Consider the following 21,010-nt stretch of genomic DNA (forward strand, 5'->3'; position numbering starts at 1 on the left):
CTGGCACTGCAGCTATAGGTACTGTAGGTTCCATTAGCCCAAAGATGAGCAAGGGCTGAAACACTCTAAGGGAATACAGTTACATCAGCAGGCTGTGAGCAAGAAACTGTTCATTCTTTTTACACTAGCAGTGAAGCTGAGCCATTATTTTCTGTGTAAGGTACTGAAAATCTGTTTCAAATATTATATGAAACACTACTTGTACAAATAGGAATGCATTCACATGTCAGGGGACTAAATTATAGGAAGTCAATTAAAAAATTGAAAACCTGAGTATCAGTTTTTGTTCATTTAGATGTATACCACTCCAAAACAGTGTCTTTATGAGACATGGCTAACTGTGACTTTATAGAACAGATAACGTCTCAGTTAGTTTGTTACATGAAAAAGAAGACTGGTTTTGTCCAGAGGTATGACTCAGTGACTGTCATTAAATATGCTTTTATTCAAAAACATTTTTTATGACTGTCATGAATATTAAAAGCAGATTTCAAAGATACCACTGTGGCAAACTCTGATTCTGTGCAACTTTCCATCACTCTCTGTGCACAAAGGCACAGGGTTTTGTCATCTGGGGCATCCCTCACTATAGCACATTCTAATGCACATAGCTGATAGTGACTGGACAAGGGGGAATGGTTTTAATCTAAGATAGGGGAGGTATAGGTTGGATGCCAGGAGGAAGTTTTTCACTCAGAGGGTGGTGACCCACTTGAACAGGTTGCCCAGAGAGGTTGTGGATGCCCCATCCCTGGCGGCACTCGAGGCAAGGCTGGATGTGGCTCTGGGCAGCCTGGTTGGTGACCCTGCCCTTGGCAGGGGGGTTGAAACTACATGATCTTTGAGATCCTTTTCAACCCAGGCCATTCTACGATGCTATGATTGTATGAATCTACCTGCACACATGCCTAATTCATTCCAGTTTTCACCAACAAACTTTAGTACAAGCTCCTTGTCACAGAAATGTAAGATGTCTTTTTGAAGCACAGGTTCAGACATCAGACTGCTCTGTTTATTTGAATCCTGTCATTTAGAAATAATTTTTAAAATGAACTCCAGAGGCAACTAACTGACTTACTTTATATATATTGGTAATGTATATCTCAATTCATGCAAGATGGAGAGCATTTACTATGTCACAGTGTGAGTGTATAAACAATGTTCTGTGATTCTCAAGGTAGCTTTAAGACATGAAATTTGCTTCTCTTCAGAAGCACTCATTGCATCCTTTGATGCAATGTCTGGCCTCCCAGGGGCACTGTTGTGACACTAGCTGATGCATGCCAGGATGTTTGGATTATTGATGAAAGGCTGTAATCAAACTGATAGAAAAAAGGGAACACCATGGGGTGTGGAAAGAAGTCCACAGTAAACAGTATTAGATGAGAATAATTCGTCTGCTTTTGTTACCTTCAAATTTGATCAAACTACTTCATCAAGCTTTTAAGAGAAGGAATAGTTTCAGAAGAAAGGGTGCCCTTTATCTTGCTCATGCTAACAAATGGGTGTCCAACCTCTTGGCTTGTCTGGACTGCACTGAGTGAAGAGGAATTGTCTAGGGCCGCAAAGGCTGCTCCAAAAGTAATGCCTGCTAATTATTTCCATGGAAATTACAACAGATTAAAAAGCACAACACTGCTACTGGCTAGAGAAAACTATCAGCTACAAAATTTTTCAACACAGTCACCACAACTAGCTGTAAATAAAGAACAAAATGAACAAAAGCCTCCATGCTGAGCTCGTAACAATCTGCACTAGGAGAGGTCACTCGCTGCCACTGTCATCACTGCTGAATTGCACCAGCCACCACCTCACAGTGCTCACATCCACAGTTTGGTCTCCAGCAAGTGTCAGTGTATGTCAGCAGGTGCCAATTTTTCCACATGAAGGAATTCGGCCTGATATTGAACCGTGTGTCAGAACGACTGTCCCACCTACCTCAACTGATTTTTGGAGCTGAGCAAGGGCTATGAGCATTGGGCCTAAGCTAGGAAGAAGAGCTGAAGTGCTGTAAACACATAAATAATGGCATCATCTCCAGAAATACAAACAGAAAAACAAATACAACCTCCTTCTGTTCAGACAGGTGCACTTCAGTTCTCCCTCCTCCTCTTTCTACAATGAACCTGCAGCTGTCAGAGATAAGTCTTCCCTCCACTCCATGCCACTTCCTCACATATATACGGCTTGAAAACAGCAGCAACAACAACAAATTAAAACATAACCCACTCTGAAAGAAGCTTTTTTCCTGAAGATCAGATCTTCTTCTGCCTGGAAAACGGTGCCATGGGAGCTGCTTCCGTGGAATGAAAATAGTAGGAGGGTGTTTTTGCGGACAGTGCTTCAAGTCCTGCTGCTTAGTTACCGTGTGTTTTGGACTCAACCTTTCCCACAGCCAGTGCCTGCGTGAGGCAGGTGCTTAAAAACAACCAACAGACACTGTAAGGGAGTACAAAAATCAGTATCTTCCTCCAGCTAAGGGTAGTTTTCACGCATCACTTCTGCCCGCTGTTTGATACTGTCACGCTGTTCGGTAGGGCATGAAATGGGAAAACGCAGCATCCATTAATAGAAAGTACAATAAACCACCTCCTCAGCCCCACGCGCCCCGAGCGGGGCGGGGCGAGGAGGAAGGCACGGAGGGATCCGCGCTCCGCCCCGCTCCCGGCGCAGTCCTCCAGCGTTCCCGGCGTGCCCCGCGTTCGTCATAGAGCCGAGGCCCGGCCCCGCCGCTCTGCTCGCCCCGTGCGTGGAGGCGGCGCGGCCGCGGCGACATGGCGGGCGTGGGGCAGGCGGGCGGCGAGGCGGACGAGCACCTGAACGGCGAGCTGCCGCCAGAGCACGAGGACAGAGACGGCGCGGCGGGGCCGGGCGCGGAGGATGGCGCCAAGAAGAAGCGCAAGAAGAAGAAGAAGGGCAAAGTGGGCCCCGCGGGTAGGGGCCGGGCCGAGGGGAGCCGTGGGCTCGTGGCTGGCGGGCTCCGGGGGAGGGCGCAGAGAGGGAGGGTGCCTCGGCCGCTCGTGTGCCGTGAGGGGAAGGGCGGCCGCGGGGTGGTGGAGGCGCGGAGAGCTGTAGCAGCTGCGGGCACGCGGGCTGGGCTGGGCTGGGCTGGGCTGGGCTGCAGGGCGGTGGTTGCACGGCCGCTGTATCGCTCGGGAACAGCGCGGCCGCGGGTTGCGTAGCGCGGAGGGAGCGCGGAATCACGCGTCGCATCTGCTTAAAAAAGATGACGAAAACCCGCCCGCGTGTGTTGTGGTGTCTGTAGGGCGGCCGGAGCACGCTGGCTTAGGAAAGGTTTGGGGGCTGTTAGCGTACTAATGTGGAGCTGTGCTTTTGTCGTACCGACAGGACAAGAAGCAGATAAAGAAATGGAAGGCGATCTTGATGATGTAGCGAAGAAGTTGGATAAACAAGTGCTGGAGGAGAAGGACAAAGATGATGATGATGAAGGCAAGTGGCATTCATTCAGTTCTTTCACTCAGCGTTTCCACTTTGAGCCCTCTCCTAGACTCTGTCTTAACAAACCTACAGAGGCCCGTGGTTTACATTTGTATACTTCTTGTATGTTTAGGTTTGTACGTCTGTTGCTACAGTTGAGCTGTCAGGCATCCATAAATATTAGAAAACAAAAAACATCTAGGATAACAGCTTTGTTAAAGCTGCTTGTTTGCAAGGATCTTATTACTGCAGAGAAATTGAAGGCGTACTGTATTCTCATTTATATTACTGGGGGCAACAAAAAGTTATATTCCAGTTTACATCTCTTATTCTTGATTTAGAACAGAAAAATAGAAAACTACATGGGAGCTCTTCAGTTGACATCTTAGAGTCTTTACTGGTGACTAAACGTGCTGTTCTGAATTGTCATTAGAACTGACCTGGGGAGAGATGAATATGTAAGCAAGGCATACACGTGTGCTGCCAATGCTGCACAGCTGGTGTTCTAACCAAGTACCCTTGGAGTGTCCAGTATTTCCAGGCTGGACGCCTCTTTTCTGTGGATCATCAGCTAAAAAAATACTGTACTTCATTTATTTTAATGAATGATGTTAAATGGAAATAGGAGTTTTAAAAATACATTTCTCAAGTTAGTTGTTTAGCTTCCTTCTTGAGAATTAGCATTAAAAGTCCATTCGACATCTTAAAATGTCCCTTGTCATTCTCCTGAGGAAACTTAATAGGCTGTTTTTGGGATTTGCCATTTAAATGAATAAATTAGGTGCAGAAATTTACAAATAAACGGTGCTCTGAATATTATTAAACTGTTTACAGCATTCAGTTCTGTGTTACTGATTTCCTTAGCGTGTTCTAATGGAATGAAAGGTAATCCAACATGTGCTTTGTCTTTATTGCCACTGAAGTAGGCTGTATTGAGGAGGCTGGTGAACGTTTTGTATCATTAAAAGAATTCCACATGAGAATGAGCTTCATCTCAGGAGAAATAAGATTTCATCTACAAATAACAATGCTGTGTTCTTTTATGCTCTTTATACTATTTTAATTCACACTACTGTATTAGAAAGGATTAAGAAACTGAAAATGTGAAGTGATGCTCTTGCTGAAGTAGTAAGCTTCCTATTTTCCTCATATAAAATTCTGGTATATTTTTAGAAGAAGAATGATATTTTTTTCATGAGAAGACTACGCTGTTTTATAAAACAGGTCTGTGTTGTGCCTGTACTCACAATTTGCCATTGTAATGTGTAATCCTAGAGGTGTTACTTAAAAGTGTGATGCTATGTTTAGATAAAAGCCAGCAATGCTCCCCCTTCCCTTTTTATTTTCTTTATGAGCCTGGAGCCCTGTGGCCTCAGAAATAAGACTGTGCTTCTTGAAATCTGCAAATTAGGAAGTGCTTTTCAGATTTCTGCAGCAGTGTTAAAACATACTGAGGGATAACATTTATGCATGGTAGTAAGTTATTAATATCTATACCACAATGGCATAAGGAAGGGCTTCAGTTTCACGATGATCTTCAGTTGCTTTTCTGGTGAAGAGTTATTTCAATCCTGGCTAAACAAGCAGAAGGCAGATGGATGTTGGTTAGAGGCAGTAGTGATGTTCCTGGCAGCACAGTTAGTCTGCAGCAGTCTTCAAGGACATGAAGGCATAGGCCTGGTTAGTTTTGCTTACAAATGACAAATTCCTGTGCAGCGATGTACAAAAAAGCCATGATAAGCAAATGGCAACAATGAGAACATTTAAGAGAGGAATGCTGTATTTTTTTATTTTATTTTTTTGCAGTTTAGGCCTAAGGGTTGTGGGTAGGCAGGGAAATAAATCTAAATCTCACTCTTGGAATTAACTGGAGTCATGTCTAAAATGTGACTCAAGGTCAAAAGAAATGTGGCAAAGGTACCATGTTATAGAAAATTAATATATGCACTATTAAGTGTTGTCAGCTGCATGTGTGATACGGTTTGATGGAGAACCTGGTTTTCTGGACTGCACTGTTGTTAAAAGTATTTATGCTTTCACATTTTTGTTGTTGTTTCTTTAATTAAAAAAATACTTAATGATAAAATGAGCTGGGCATAGGTGCATCTCTGAAATTTACCCCAGCTGCAAGATTACAACAATCACTGTCATGTAAGGACTTGAATGACACTGACCATCACAAGAGGCTTGACGTGTAGTGGCTACAGCTGGTCAGTTTTGTTGTTGTGTTTATTTTAAATAAATGAGCAAATAGGAATTTCAGTATATGTGTGTTCAAACAGCAGTGCTTGGACTAGCTTGTCTCCGGAAGTTCTCCTGATTTTACTTTTCACTTCACACATAGAGCTTTTCTTTTTGTTTGGATAACTAGAACTCTACCCACGAAGGTTTAGTTAGACAGTAGCACGTTAGATAAATGCCTCCTTGTGTATGAAGTAACTAAGCATTAGAGGCAACCATATGTGAAGTCCATAGGGTCATTGTTAGCACTCAAGTGTGAATGTAATGTGGCTTGGTTGATTGTAGCTGTGTTGTGTGAATGCCTCTAAAAGATACATATTCCATAGTCAGTGCTTTCGCTCAGTGCTTGTGGTCACTCTGTTCTCTCCAGACTGACCCCCTTCTGACCTGTATACTACTATCTTTTTAACTGTTTTTTGTTGGTAAAGTTCCTTTAACTGAAGAATGGTGAAGATGTGTTTGTAACAGTGGTTCTCAGTTTTTTGTTAGCTGTGCCTAGTACAGTTCTCACATGCCTTTCCCCAATCCTATAGGCATCTTTTGGGGTGGATGAAGAAGAGATTATTTGAAGTAGGAGTTCCTGAAAGCTCTTTCCGTGATTGGTGATATGTTCAAGTCATTTTTTGAAGAATTTTCTTACATGCATGTTTAGTGTAGGGACTGAAAATGCTAATGGTTTGATGGCAGCTTCTAAATGTCTTTATTTAATCTCTTAAATTTTACTGCGGAAGAAATGTTTCTGGATTGTCCAGGTGGTTTTGTTTGTCGTTTGAAATTGGTTCTTTGTTTTACGTTCATCTGAGCTCTTTTGTTTCTCTGTAGATGGGGAGGGTGAAGGAGATGGAGCAGCAGGGAAAAAGAAGAAGAAGAAGAAAAAGAAGAAAGGACGTAGGTATCAAACAGAAAATGAAGGATAGACTTTGCATTTTTTTGCTAAGCTTGTACTGTTTTTGACGATTGAAACAGATTTGGGTCTGTAGGCTAAGTTTGGCTGTTTCCTTCTCTTCAGTATCCCTGAATGCCACCTTGAGTGTTGGCCAAATAAGATTATGTGAGGTCATCGTGACGTGATATCCTCTGGGTAGAAGCCCAAGTTCTGAAAAGGAGATCTTAAGTAATGTGTGTTGTTGAATTTTCAAGTTTGAAACAACATACTTAGGATACAAGGCAAACCAGAAATAATGCTCTTAACAATTGTACTCAACAGCTAAGGTTCAGACAGATCCACCTTCTATTCCGATATGTGATCTATTTCCCAGCAACGTTTACCCGAAGGGAGAAGAATGCCAATATCCACCAACACAAGATGGGTAAGTATTTCAAGTGTAGGACGCTATAATGTCATCTGCATGTATTGGATTGCAGACTTTCGATGTGCAGCTAAATGGACGAATTCAAAAGTGAGTTGTGTGTTTTTTGTTTTTTTTTTTTAAACTGAACCATCTAACAGCTCAATGAATAAAAGTCTGCAGGCCACAACTTCAGGGTCTTTCATCCCCATCCCTTTAGTTAAGGTACAGTTTTTATGAACAGAATTGCCCTGAGGCAGGGATCCTTGAGACCAGGGATCCAACAGGAAGGTAAGTAGACAGCTTGCAGTTCTCCAGTATGAAGTAGGACAGGCTGAAGGTTTGAAGTTTAGTGAGATGAGAGATAGTTATGTAGCAGTTTATCTATTGCATGACAGATGAATTTTTGTTTCGTTCCTTTCTTTCCCCCTTTCCTGCTGTTTATTGAAGTAGAGTGTACCCTGAGGAATGAGAAAATGTATAGACAGTATTGTTAACTGACTGGGAACACGATTATGTGTTTTGTTATTTTTTAAGGCTTTTTATTTCCTCCCTCCCCTACATAATGCTTTCAGTATCTTTGAGTTGATCCAAATGAAAGCCAATTCCCTGGTTAACAAGATTCTTCCTACATGTTAATCTTCCCCCAATTAAATGAGCTCCTTTTTATAAACCCCCTAGATAGTCTGAATAGTGCAGTGCTCAGTATTTTTCTTAGCTGTGAACTGTTACTGAGGGGATTTTTTTTCTTCTTTTTAGTTACTTCTGCCTGTCTTTCCACAAATCAAATTGCTAACTTGAGGTTTGGAGTAGCAGAGTGTTTAAACAGAGTGAGATAGATAGTGAAAACATTTCAAATCTGACTTTTTCAGGTTGGGACTGTTTTGAAGCTCATAAATGAAAACTGAAAGTAAAGCATAATCTTAGATGGGGAAAAAGTGCTGTGCCTTTCACCTCTACTTTTCTAAAGCTTTCATAAACTTTTCCATATGTAGAACTTTCCCTGTATGCAAGTGTCCTGTAGTCGTTCTCTTGGCCTCTTTAGTTCCTGTTTTGAAGATCTTAAAGGTGGTAACAGATACAGAGCAGTGCATTTGCATGCTGCAAGCTCCCTGCTCTCTTGTGGACTTCTATTCTTATGTCACTAAGTAGTATTTTGTCATTAATGCTCTTTATTCCTTTTAATTGTTACCTTTGTGTTATACCTCTTACATTATATTTTCAGAAATGGGAGGGAATAAAAGTTCTTAAAGTATAACTTTTTATTCCCTGAAACTATTGGAATGACCAAAGAAGAAGAGTTAGTTATTACAAATGGTTTTTTTACTACTAAAACTAAGTTTTAATCTGAATGTTTGATTGAGATAGTAAAAATAATTGTAGTTCCCAAATGGATCTGTGATTAGACTGAAGAGGAAAAGGTGGAAGTCAGGGTGGCATCTTTTGCACTTTGCTGCTCTTTGCTTATTTATGTAGATACTCTAACCTACACTGTTGTTAGTTTTTGTTTTTTTTTTTACAGTTCTTAGTGACAAAGGAATTATGTGCAGTATCATAAAACAGGCAGTAACTTCTACTGGCTTACTACAGCAGAGATTCACATATTTGTATAAGCTACTACCTTTTCCTTATTATGCTTTGTTAGGGACTAGGATATAGCAGTTGAGTGAGGTTTCCAACTTGTTTGTGGGGAGAGGGAGTTAGCTTGAATTGCAGGAAAATCTGAATGAAAACACCCAAGTATAATTCTAAAAACTTTCCATGAAACCATGGAACAAAACTCTGGAGAAAGAAGTTCAGAGAGAGGGGAGAAGATGAACAGTATTTGAAAAATAACATTTTTGAAATGCTTTTTATTGATTGCTTAAAGCCAGTGCCAGTTTCTCATGGAGTGTATGCAGTGCAGTTAGGAGTCCAGCACATTGCAGTCAGGGACTCACAGAAAGTATGGCTTTGCTTCTTTGAAGTTAATTTTTGAGGCAGCCTTCCCTTTAATGACTGCAATGTGATCACAAGGTGTGCTTTTATTTATAAATGACTGTGTTCTTCATGTGCACAGTGTTAGCTTGCTCATGATAGGACTCTCACGTGGTAGTCCTGAAGAGATAATTGAGGAACAGACATTTCATGCTTAAGACTGCAGTGTCTTTATATGCATATGGCACATTCAGAGAGATGTTGTGTAAGCAATTTGGGAAATTATAGTATGAATATCATAATTATATTATATTCCTCTGTACTAAAAGAGAGAAAGAAGAACATAGTCTTCTAAGGAACTTAAGTTAGTTTCCATATATAATTTTGTTAAGGAAAATATGTTTGTTTTTTCTCATAGAATTGTGTAATGGTGTTGGTTGGAGGGAACCTTAAAGATCATGCAGTTCCAACCCCAGTGCTGTGGGCAGGGTTGCCAACCACTAGAGATCAGGTTGGTCAGTATTCCATCCAACCTGGTCTTGAATGCCTCCTGCAGTGGGGCATCCACAGCTTCTCTGGGCAGCCTGTTCCGACACCTCACCCCACCCTCTGAGTAAAACATTTCTTCCTAACATCTAAACTAAATCTCTTCTCTTTTAAAGCCACTCTCCCTTGTCCTGTCACTGTCAGACTGTGTAAATAGTGGTCCCTCTCCTACTTACAAACTCTTCAAGAGGAAGGCCACAGTGAAGGCTCTTGGAGCCTTCTCTTCTCCAGGCTATCAATCCCAAGTCCTTGAGCCTTTCTTTGTAGTGTAGGTGCTCCAGCCTTTTGATTATCTCTCTGGGCCCACTCCAGCAGCTCTGCATCCTTCTTACACTGAGGGTCCCAGACCTGGATGCAGTACTCCAGCTGGGGCCTCGCAAGGGCAGAGTAGAGGGGAACACCTTCCTCCCTTTCCCTGCCAGCTGCCCCTCTTGCTGCAGCCCAGGATACTGTTGGCCTTTCAGGCTGCAGTTTCACACTGCTGTAGTATTGGACTTGGAAGTGGGTCCGTAAGCAATTGTTTATATTAGTAGCTGAATATTTCCTATTCCTATACTAGTGGCAGAATATTTCCTATTCTGAATAACAGTTTTGTTTTTTAATATTGTTAAGGCATTTCTGTGCAGCTTCTGCTACTCATGCAGAGATTGAAAGACTTTTGTTTTTGCTTTCAAAAAGACTTGTGCTTCTACTCTGAACTCCTGGTGTCACGTGCTTTCTAAATTAGTTCCTCATCCGTCTAGAATTGCATATATTCCACAAGAAATTGAACTAGAAATGAGAATCGTTCAATTTTCAGGAGGAAGAGTTTTAAAAAGTCAATTTTTGTATGGACAGTGGGTTAAGCTTTGATATTTTTGTAGCTTAGATATTGAGCTCTGTTTAAAGGCTTGTGTTTTGTTAAAAATCTGAAATGATCACATGAAGGGCAGAGAAGTTGTGAGCAGTGTTTCATGATGTACTGATTTTTGGTGAAGCTGGCAGAAGTTCTTGTCTTTGCTTCCTTGCTTCTGTCCCTTTGCTAATATCTGGGTTTAAATAATCTGAGGGAATTGCTTTCTAGGGTTCATACCACTATTGTTAATTTACAGCACAGTCTTGTAAAGAGTTGCACTCATGTAAACTGGAGACTGTGAACTCAAGTGGAAAGGTGGCAACAAATGGCTTGGAGCAGGAGGTGGACTTCTTACACTGAGTTATGTGGTAGCCAGAACAATGAGAAGCTCCTCAGGAAGGATTATCTTCCGCTGTTTCTGTTGGAAGATGTAATGTTTGGTGTGAGACCTTTGGTTGGTTGGTATTTATTTTTAGGCTTTCACCTCCCCCTTGGCACATGTCCTAAGGGCCTAGGCCCAAGCAGGACTTCTGGTAGCTACGTTCCTTGAACTCCTGGATGAAAGTGGCGCATCTGTTGCAGCAGGGTCTCTGGCTTTGGGTCTGATGAAGTATTTTGAAATGTAAAGGCTGTTTCATCCCCTAGTTGTTTCTCACAAAGTGACTGTGCCAAAATAGAGTGCGAAGCTTTCCTGCCAGTTTGCAGTCCATTGCTGCTGATGGAGTACTGCCTGCACTCCTTATACCAGAGGGTGATCCCTGCTGCAGTCTGGAGCAGCATGCAAGGACCTGTGAGTCCCTCTCCCTACACTTTTCTGCAGCATGCCTTTTCCATCTTGTTGTGCCACACTGAGAACAGTGATCATGGAATTTCTCTCTCTGCACTCCTTCAGCTTTGTTTGAAGGTTATCTTGTATTTTGTAGTCAAAAGAGTGGCCCTTTTCCTGGGTTCTGACAGATGATTGAATGCTGAAATTACCTTTTTTCTCTTGGAATTGTAGTTGTATGGTCTCTTGCAGAATAAGAAAAAACCCTCAAAACTATATTCAGTCTTCAGAATGATTCTTGTATTTGTTCTGTCAAATCATCAATGAGCTGGAGTTCACTTTGTGTGTTAAGTTCTCTTTTTTTTTCTCACCATGTTAATTTGTGGTCCAGCAAATGTGGAAAGTGACTTTCTGGTGTTTCTTACAGCAGCTCCACGCTGCATCAAGTATTGTTCCTTGAGTATGATGAGGTTGGGTGAAAGTGTCAAGCTCAAGGTAGAATTGTGGGCATCGATACTGATTTTTATAGGTCTCTTCCATCTCTCTGAGGACAGTTGTGCATCCTTCAGGAGTACTGTGAGGTTTTTAAAAGGTTTGGAAGTAAGGCTTTTGATAATGTAAAAGAGTAATTTTGTTCACAACATAAATAGGTTAAATTTGTACATATACATAATTTTTTCCCTCAAGGTTATCACCTTGTACAGGTGCCAGCTTGTGGTGCTGATTAATTTTTATAGGCCTCCTTTATTCTGAAGACTTTATAAAAGAGGGTCTCTTCTGTTGCGTGGAAGTGTAGGCCTGTCTGATTAACTAAACCCTTTGCACTTCAGAAGTTATAACTGCTACTGTGGTGATGTTTATAGTAACTTCTCACGATGTGTTTTATTTTGAAGGCGGACTGCAGCATGGAGAATAACTAGCGAAGAGAAGAAGGCACTGGACCAGGCTAGTGAGGAGATCTGGAATGATTTTCGGGAGGCTGCAGAGGCACACAGACAAGTGAGGAAATACGTTATGAGCTGGATAAAACCTGGAATGACAATGATAGAAATCTGGTGAGGACACAATTCTTCTCAAAGCCCTGTGCTGTTGATATTTCGTCTTTATCTCACGCAGGGGGGAATTTGGTCTCTATTTCTTCTATTTGTACTTAATTGATGGTGTTAGGATCGTTGTGGGGATTTGTGTTTTGAAATACACAACCAGTATCCCTCCTTATTTTCTTAATTTTTTCCTATGTCATATTCTTAACTTATACAGCTTTACAAGGCTTGGGGTTGTACTGATTTTCAAACAGCTTTCAGATATCTTCAGTTACTATGAGCATGAGTTGTTTTTTAGTCTTCTGTACTCTTGCCACTCTTGTGCCTAAGTTAGGCAGCAGTGCTCAGAGAGAAGCAGTGATAACAGTAGATATTCTGGCTTTGCTGGTATTGTAAGTGAGATGCTGTGTAGACAAGCAGTATAGCTGCAGTCTGAGACTGGAGTGGGTTAACAGACTTGAAAATTGTATGGGTGTACATGCAGTCCAGAGCAGGTAGAAACAGTCCATATTCTGTCTTCTCTGACTAATGTTCTCAGCTGATAAGAAATAGTTGAATGAATTACTTAAAATAAATGTGGTGAAGGTCAAGTTTAAAGAAACAATTTGCCCAGACTGATTCTCTTTACACTTTCCTTTCCCTGTTCTTCAGTTTATCTGGAGCGAATGTTTACAGTCCCAAGTACTACACAGCTCCAGAGCAGTTTAGCTACCAAAGTCAGGTGCTTTCAGCCTGATATAACTGAGGGCTGTGCTGACAAGAGTAAGATAAAAAGAAAGCTTATTAGAGCTGAGCCCCTAAGGTAACTGCGAGGGTAAAGGAAAGAAATAATATGCTGTCAGGGAAACTGAGAGACAAACAGCTACCTTAGTAATTGTTATTCAGGCTGAAACAAATCTGTCATGTTGAGTTACATAGTTTGACTGTTTGAGTTATAAGCAATAATTTTCTCAAAACATGACTTTTCTTCATAGGATACTTAGATCTGTGGGAACTTACCTATTAACATAAACTCTTTTTTCCAGACTGCTCTGAGTGAATAGAATTCTTAAATGAAGTCAGAATATGCTGCACTGATGTGATTTGCAGTTTTAAATCATTCACTGTGACTACAGGGGTATGCACTGATAGATATGCATCTGTAGTCTTCCAGTGGCTGAAAGCTTGAGAATAGACAAAAGCCAGGAGCAAAGGCTGGTCTTGAAAGGTGCTGTTTTATTGTAGGTAATCTTTCAATTTAAAATATATTGTCCTTCTTTAAAATGATTTTAATGAGGAAATGAGAGAGTTGCATTGTTTTAACAGTTACCAGGATATAACTTCAAGGAAAAACAGCGAGGCGTTTAATTTGCCCGAACTTTTAATTGTATGGCTTCTGTTACTCTGGAAGAATGAGTTACGTTTAGATTAAAAATGAAGTAAAGTGCTGCATTTTGCCTGCTAAAGGGTAGAAGAAACCATATAGAGAACTGGAGGTAGTTATCTTGTGCTTATTTTTCCAGTCTGGAGCCTCTTTGTAGTTAGCCCATAAGTACCTGAAGATTTCAGATTGAAACTATTCTATTTTTTTCTGGGGTCTTGTTCTTGTTTATTTGAAGTTGCCATAAGAAGTATTAATGAAAACTGTTTTTTTCTTCTCTCTACCCTCTGCCCTTCAGTGAAAAGCTAGAAGACTGCTCGCGTAAGCTGATAAAGGAAAATGGTTTGAATGCAGGTCTTGCATTTCCTACCGGGTGCTCTCTGAATAATTGTGCTGCCCACTACACCCCCAATGCCGGAGATCCAACAGTGCTGCAGTATGATGATATTTGCAAAATAGACTTTGGGACACACATTAGTGGTTAGTTCTCGTGTATGATTATGATTTTGTAAACCTGTTTCAGTGCAGAGACTTTGGAGTTAAGTGGCTTCTGTTGCTTTCAGGTCGTATTATTGACTGCGCTTTTACAGTCACGTTCAATCCAAAATATGACAGACTATTAGAAGCTGTAAAGGATGCCACTAATACAGGAATAAAGGTATGATAATTCTGCAAATCATCTAGCAAGTCTTCTTCAATGAGCCTTGCAAATTTCTGTTTGTATTTACGCTTTCTTTTCAGTGTGCTGGAATAGATGTACGTCTCTGTGATGTGGGGGAGGCCATACAAGAAGTTATGGAGTCTTACGAAGTTGAAATTGATGGCAAAACATACCAAGGCAAGTTCTTTTCTTTGTGTGAGAGTAATGATTCTCAGAACACGTGTATTTGTATTGAGAAGACTTCTGTAATAGAAGTAACGTGAGTAACACATAAATACACTCTTGTCTGGCTTGCTGCACTCCAAAGGAATGCTCTTTGCTCGTCCTGCCAAGTGATGTATTTATAATTGATAAGATGAAGCATGAAAAAGCTGTTTCAGAATTCACAAATAACTTGATTCTTGCTTTATAAATTACTTTTCTCATTGCTGAAGTTGCTAATCTTTGATAAAGTTGTATTTATAGCATACACAGCTATGTCACTTGGTTGAAATTTGTACAAGGTGAATGGATAATTCTGTTTTGCCCCTTTGCAATATGTTGAGTCGCTGCTGTGCTTCTAGTACGGACTCATCAAATAAATTGCATCAGAGAGGTTTAGCAGTGTTTAGGAGGTTGCCTGTAATGTTAATGTTTTCCTTCAAAAGTGAAACCAATTCGCAATTTGAATGGACACTCAATTGGACCGTACAGGATACATGCTGGAAAGACTGTGCCCATTGTGAAAGGAGGAGAAGCCACGAGAATGGAGGTCAGTGGAGTTATGAAGTCTTCTTTCTTTATTTCTCAACTGTCCCTGAAAGAATAACTGTCCTGTGTAATGTAGTCCTGATGCAGGGGGAAAAGGACAGAAGGTGAGATTTTTGGGGTGACCTTGAGAGAGGGACCACAGAGGTTCCAATAAAGATGGTCCTTCACATTTTCGTTGCTCAGTTAATTCTTGGGAAATATCTATGTCGTGTTGTAGCTATGGAAGACTTTTTGTGGATACAGTTAGATATGAAACATGGAATGGTTTGGGTTGGAAGGGACCCTTAAGATCACCTAGTTCCAGTCCCTTACTATAGGCAGTGATGCCTCCCTCTAGACAAGGTTCCTCAAAGTCCTATCCAGGCTGGTCTTGACCGCTTCCAGGGAGGGGGGGCATCTACAGCCTCTCTGGGCAACCTGTTCCAGTGTTTCACCACCCTCACAGAAAAGCATTTCTTCCTAATATCTAGTCTATAGCTACCCTTAAATATAGTTATAAATAAAGTAAATAAATAAATAAATAAATAAATAACTAATAAAGTTACCACAGTACCTTTATTGGAAAGCTTCCAGTGTGGTGTTCTTTGCAGCTGCAAAATAGCAAAGCCTGTTTTTAGTTAATGTGAGATAGGTGGATGGTGTTGTTTGGACAGGAGTTTGGGTCAAGGGAAGAGAAATAGCTCTACGTGATGCAGCAGACTATGCTCATCACAAAGACAGTATTGAAATACATAACTCTATTTTGATGTAAACTTGTGTTCTAATAAGATGAGAAGACTTAATTAAAAGATTGTTAATACAATAAGAAGCTTTCAATTTAGTTTTAAGCCTGACCAACAATAAGCAATAATCACTAGTAAGCCTATCAGAAGAGAATGAGAGCTGAGTAGGCAGAGATATGGGCTGAATGGTGTTAGTTTTTTTTATAATAGATAAGGCTTACTCACATTATCCAAAAATTATGAATGTTGTTAACAATATGAACAAAAAACATCCATATTGTTATCTCCTTGTCTGTAAGGATGTGCAGAAAGAACAGAGTACTGAGAAAGCAAGGTGTGAGAAGCACTTGCATGTGTCATAGCCATCTTACTATGGCATTGTCAATGTCTTGTATCATCATCAATGGTATTACTGGTGTAAAACTTAGCATTGAGTCTGTTTTAGTTGAACATCCAGACACTGGGGAGAAGGCTCTTTTAATTTATTCAGCTTCTAGAGGTTACTTAGGACACAACCTTGCACCATTAAAGACAGTACATTTTGCCAGTGAAGGATGTGGAGCATAGCCAGGCTTTTACTGTACTGTGCTAAGTATAGCACCAAACTGCAACCTCGTGAGTTCTTCGTGACAGAGGAGTGCTGCCTCTGAGTCTTTATTCTGAAAAGCGGATGTGAGTTTTGGTGGTGATATTTTGTATGTGGGTTGGTTGGTTGTTTTTGTCTTTTTTCTTTGATTAGAGCAGCTGAATATTCAGTGACATCTCTAAGAGCTTGCCCTTAATTTGAAGGCTGTTACTTTTTTTTTTTTCATACGACTTCTTATTTTTGAGTTGTGACTTTCATCTGGTAGAGTGGGAATGAGCAGGTTAAGGGTTTGTACTAGCAGCTGTTAACACAAAATTCTTGCAGAAGCTGGGTAGAAAGTTCTTCAATATGATAAGTCTGCCATCAGTATCTACTTGCTCTGTCTGGGTAGTACATTTCCAAGAGGACTTCTCTGTAAATAAGAAAGGAGAATTACTTTCACCCAGCAAATGTTTCACAGTAGGATGTCCTTTGTTAGCTATTTAGATGTACACTTTGGCAACATTCAACTCCAGTGACTTTGGCAGACTGGCTAAAAACATGCTGATATTTATGGTTGAAAGAAATAAAATTGTATTAATGAAAATAGCTGATTATTGAGATGTCTGTGAATTCACTGAGTGGAGTCTCAATATTGAATTTTTCCTCTAACTTGGTGATTGAATCTATTTCCATTTAATTGCTTCTGTTCATAGGTTATACTGAGATGGTTACAGCAGAGTGGCTTGGTGTCATTTACTTTTGCATTGTAACATGTTATCTTTCTTTTTCCCTGTCTCTCCTTCTTAGGAAGGTGAAGTATATGCTATAGAAACCTTCGGTAGCACAGGAAAAGGTGTTGTTCATGATGATATGGAGTGTTCCCATTACATGAAGAACTTCGACGTGGGGCATGTGCCAATAAGGTTGGGTTGCTGTTAAGTTTATTGTACTGCCCTCTCTGAACTCAGATTTTGTATGGTACAGGTTCTTTGATTAATGATGCTGTCAAAGTTGGTGTGTTAGGAAATGTGCTCTGGAATGAGCATCTGTGCTCTGATCGTACATGGAACAACGTGAGCTATTCCAGAGTATCTGGAAGTGGAGAAGGTCCGTGATCATGGGTGATTTTGATAGTTATAATGACTTACAGGCATTCTTGGTCTATTAGTCTGTATATAAAATGCATTGATTAATTAATAAAATCAGTGTCTGTATTACGGCCGTGTGCTGTAATCCTTGTCGTGTTGTTGTTCCAGGAGTTTATCAGTTACTCAGGGTCACTCGTGTTGTGAAAATACTGAGTGGTTATTAAGTTCCACTTTGGGTGTATTGCTCTGAAATGAAACAGGGCATTGCTTTCTGGGGTTCACTGAAGCATTTTTGAGACTTGTGGCCCTTTCCATTATGTTAGAAACACAGTAGGTCTCTGGGGTTTCTGTTCTATCTCCGTGGAACGGTGTAATAATGTGAAAAAAGGGGGAGTGTGAGCAGACTTAAAATAAGGGCTGGAGGAATGATTCCTGTCACTGCGTTTCATTTGGCATCAGTAGTTAGATGGCGATGTGCTCCCACTGTAACTTCCTCTGTTGGGAATGCCTGGTCGCTGTGTTTGGAGCATGCAGGCTTGTTTGGAAGGATGTCTTTCTGCAACAGGAAAATGCACTTTCTCTTGCGAGCACAAAATGTGATCAGTGTAGAAGGGCATCACAAGGCTCAGCGGCCCTGAAATACTCGGAAATGGGAACCTTTTTTTCTCAGTTACTGTTTGGAAGTTCTGCAGTGAATGCTTGGTGGCGCTGCCTTTGTCTGAAATGCATTCTTCTTCCTTCCCTCAGGCTTCCGAGGGCCAAGCACTTGCTAAACGTCATCAATGAAAACTTTGGTACTCTTGCCTTCTGCCGCAGATGGCTGGATCGCCTGGGGGAGAGCAAATACCTGATGGCATTGAAGAACCTGTGCGACCTGGGCATCGTGGATCCCTATCCTCCCCTGTGCGACATTAAAGGCTCGTACACGGCGCAGTTCGAGCACACCATCCTGCTGCGCCCCACCTGCAAAGAGGTCGTCAGCAGAGGCGATGACTACTAAACTCAAAGCCACCTCAGCACCTTTATACACTAGGCTTTGTTGGAACCTACTATGCCAGAATTAATTTGCAACGTATTGTCTGTTTTAACAGTGGACCGATGTAATACTTTCCGTATTTGGAAAGGAAGTAATTTAATCAAAGGCAAGTCTTCTAATGTAACTAACCAAGGAAAAAAGCTTTCAGGCCTTTAGAAATATTTCAAAAAGTTACTTATTTTTTTCTGTTCAGGGAAATACGTGCTATAAAGCTCAATTTTTAGTTTGGAATGAGTTATATACATTTTGTTTTGAACATTTATGGAAAAAAAAAAGATGCTTTTCAGATATTTATATTACCATATTCCTACTTGAATGCTTTGAATGACTACACCTGATTTCTGCGCCTAAGTCCTCTATGGTATTGCCTTTTAAACTTCCTGGAATCCATTTTGTAAAAAATAAAGACAAATTTTCAGATCTAAAAATATATATACTTTTTAGAAGTCTGGTTACGATTCTGGTCAGGAGTCTGCTGGGAAACTGCTCTATTAAATATTTTACAAACTTGATTTGCCATTTCTTGTCTTGAAACTGGAGCTGTCTTACCCTTAGTTTGAAACCTTGGATTTTGTTGCTGTGTTGTGTATGTGGCAAAGCTCTGGTAGCAGTGGGGGATGAAGGGGTGGCCTTGCTGGAAAGAGACCCTGCTGTGCAGCAGTAGATGGTTGTACCTCCAGGATAACAAATGCTGTGTAGCAGCTGAGAGAGTGAGAAAATGTGAGAGAAACCCTTGTGGACACCAGAGTCAGCGAAGGAAGAAAGATTCTCCAGGTGCCAGAGCAGATGATCTGTGCAGCCAAGGATCATGGTGATGCAGCCTGTCCCTATGTGTAACACGTAGAGGAACAGCAGATCTGTACCTGCGGCCCCAGGAGGAGCAGCCCATGCTGGAGCAGGTGGACATGGCCTGAAGGAAGCTGCAGCCTGTGGGCTGTCTGCTAGCAACTATGGTCTCCGGGGACCCACACTGGAGTAGTGCTTGAGAGCTACCACCTGTGGGAAGCCTGTGTAGGAGCAGCTGTGAAGGACAGCATACTGTGGGAGGCACCCACCCCACGCTGGATCAGAAGAGGATGAGGAAGAAGGAATGGCAGAGATAAGGTGTTAGGAGCTGACAGAAGCTCTAATCTCCGTGCCCCTGCACTACTTGAGGGAAGAGGCAAGAGAAGCAAGATTGGAGTTGAGTTTGGGGGGAAAGTGGTTTTAATTTGCTTCTGGTTTTCATCTCTCTTCCTGTACCTTGCTGGTGGAGGGGAGTGTTGCTTTATAGCCACCTGATGGATACCCAGAGCCAGAGCACCAGTATTTAGTAGCAGCATCAGTGCTGATTTACAGAGTGATCAGTCATCACCATTTTCCAGGACAATAGGATAACATGAGTAGAGATACATGATATGATTCAGTTCTGAGTATGCCAAGTCTTCAGTTTTGACTTCCTATGTATTGGAATATGTCAAATGATTTCTGTGGACTCCATTGCTATTATGAGCAGCATGCAACTTCAGACTGAAACCAACCTGTGAGTATTATTTTCTACCTCCTCGTATTCTTTGTCCTTTTGCTCAGTGTGAAATTGCTTTTATGTGTTTCCCAGTCCCCTTAAAGAATGTGTTAGGTTTGTCAAGTTGTGAGGGTAATGAAAATGTGATGTTTTATTGGGTTTTTTTCCAACCGCTGGAAGATCTCCCATAACTAACCCAGAATATTTGGTATTTCCTTGACGTGCTGAACAGCTGGGGAATCTCAAGGGGGAAGTTGAATTAAACCCTATGGGTCAGGCCTAGGTCACAGCTCGTCTTCCAGCACTGTATATTCACCTAATGACTGGCATATCCTTTTTATTTTTTTCCATTCTTACTGCTAACAAAAACGACAGCTGCTTTAACAGACCAGTAACAGTGTCTGAAGTGTGTCTGTTGAGGAAGCAGGGGGACCTGCTCCTTTGTAGTGACAGCCTTAATTTATTTACAGAGCTCATATTGATTTAAAGATATCAGTTCTTTCCCACTTTGCCTTTTGGTAATAGCTGTGCTTCTTTAAAGCCCCAGTATGTGAGTGGTTGCTTAGAGGGGAGCGGTGTCAGGTACTGTCAGCATAGTAGATTTAAGTGCCTGGGTTTATTTTTTTTCTTGGTATATTGTTTGAAACTCGCCATAATCTGTGGAAAGGGATGAAACAGAATCCTGACACGTGTTTGTTGTCACCCTTTGGGAGTCCTGGCATCCCAGCAGTGAACTGGAAGTGTGTGGGCTCCTAACTTCCAAACAAGCAACCAAGTGTGTATGCACTTGGCGTGTTGCAGTGTGAAAGGAGCTCTGATCAACAGGGTTGCAGGATAGGGTGGCTGATGCTATCTCTATTTGTGCCAATAGGACCGTGCTGTTGATGCTTTTTGACTCTACAACCAGCTCTGATATTGCACGGTGTTTCCAGCTCGCTTTGTTTCTGTAACAAGCTTGGTTACTGCATGTGCTGCTTCAGAGGAGGAATCTGAATACACTTTAGTTCTCAGCCACTTGCCTGTTAATTCCAGCCTTCCTCTGGTGTCCAGCTGCTCTTTCCTAAATGTAGCAGGAAGATGGAGGCTAGTTCTTGTCCCTCCTGGTGCCCATACCTGCAGGCCCCTTTTGCTGTTCCCTCGGGAAGCTGATGACTGCACGTAACTAATCCGAAGCTTACAGCATGGGTCTGTTTGCACCTTGCCTGGGGAGAATGCAGGATAGTTTGTTTCCATTCACTCCAAGTGT

The 21,010-nt window shown here is 41.4% G+C and overlaps 1 protein-coding gene across 1 annotated transcript; it reads left to right on the forward strand.

The window, feature by feature from the left end:
- The first annotated feature begins 2,692 nt into the window (after nt 1–2,692).
- Nucleotides 2,693–18,772, forward strand: METAP2 (methionyl aminopeptidase 2). Its single transcript, XM_065742665.1, has 11 exons — nt 2,693–2,934; nt 3,349–3,450; nt 6,502–6,567; nt 6,887–6,989; nt 11,926–12,087; nt 13,734–13,915; nt 13,999–14,093; nt 14,177–14,273; nt 14,744–14,847; nt 16,944–17,059; nt 17,972–18,772. Exons 1-11 carry the CDS (start codon nt 2,775–2,777, stop codon nt 18,222–18,224), a joined length of 1,440 nt encoding a protein of 479 aa, XP_065598737.1. The 5' UTR covers nt 2,693–2,774; the 3' UTR covers nt 18,225–18,772.
- Nucleotides 18,773–21,010: the final 2,238 nt, after the last annotated feature.

Source organism: Cyrtonyx montezumae, unplaced genomic scaffold, assembly GCF_038088225.1.
Source record: "Cyrtonyx montezumae isolate F1298 unplaced genomic scaffold, pur_monq_1.0 scaffold_3, whole genome shotgun sequence".
NCBI classification, from domain to species: domain Eukaryota; kingdom Metazoa; phylum Chordata; class Aves; order Galliformes; family Odontophoridae; genus Cyrtonyx; species Cyrtonyx montezumae.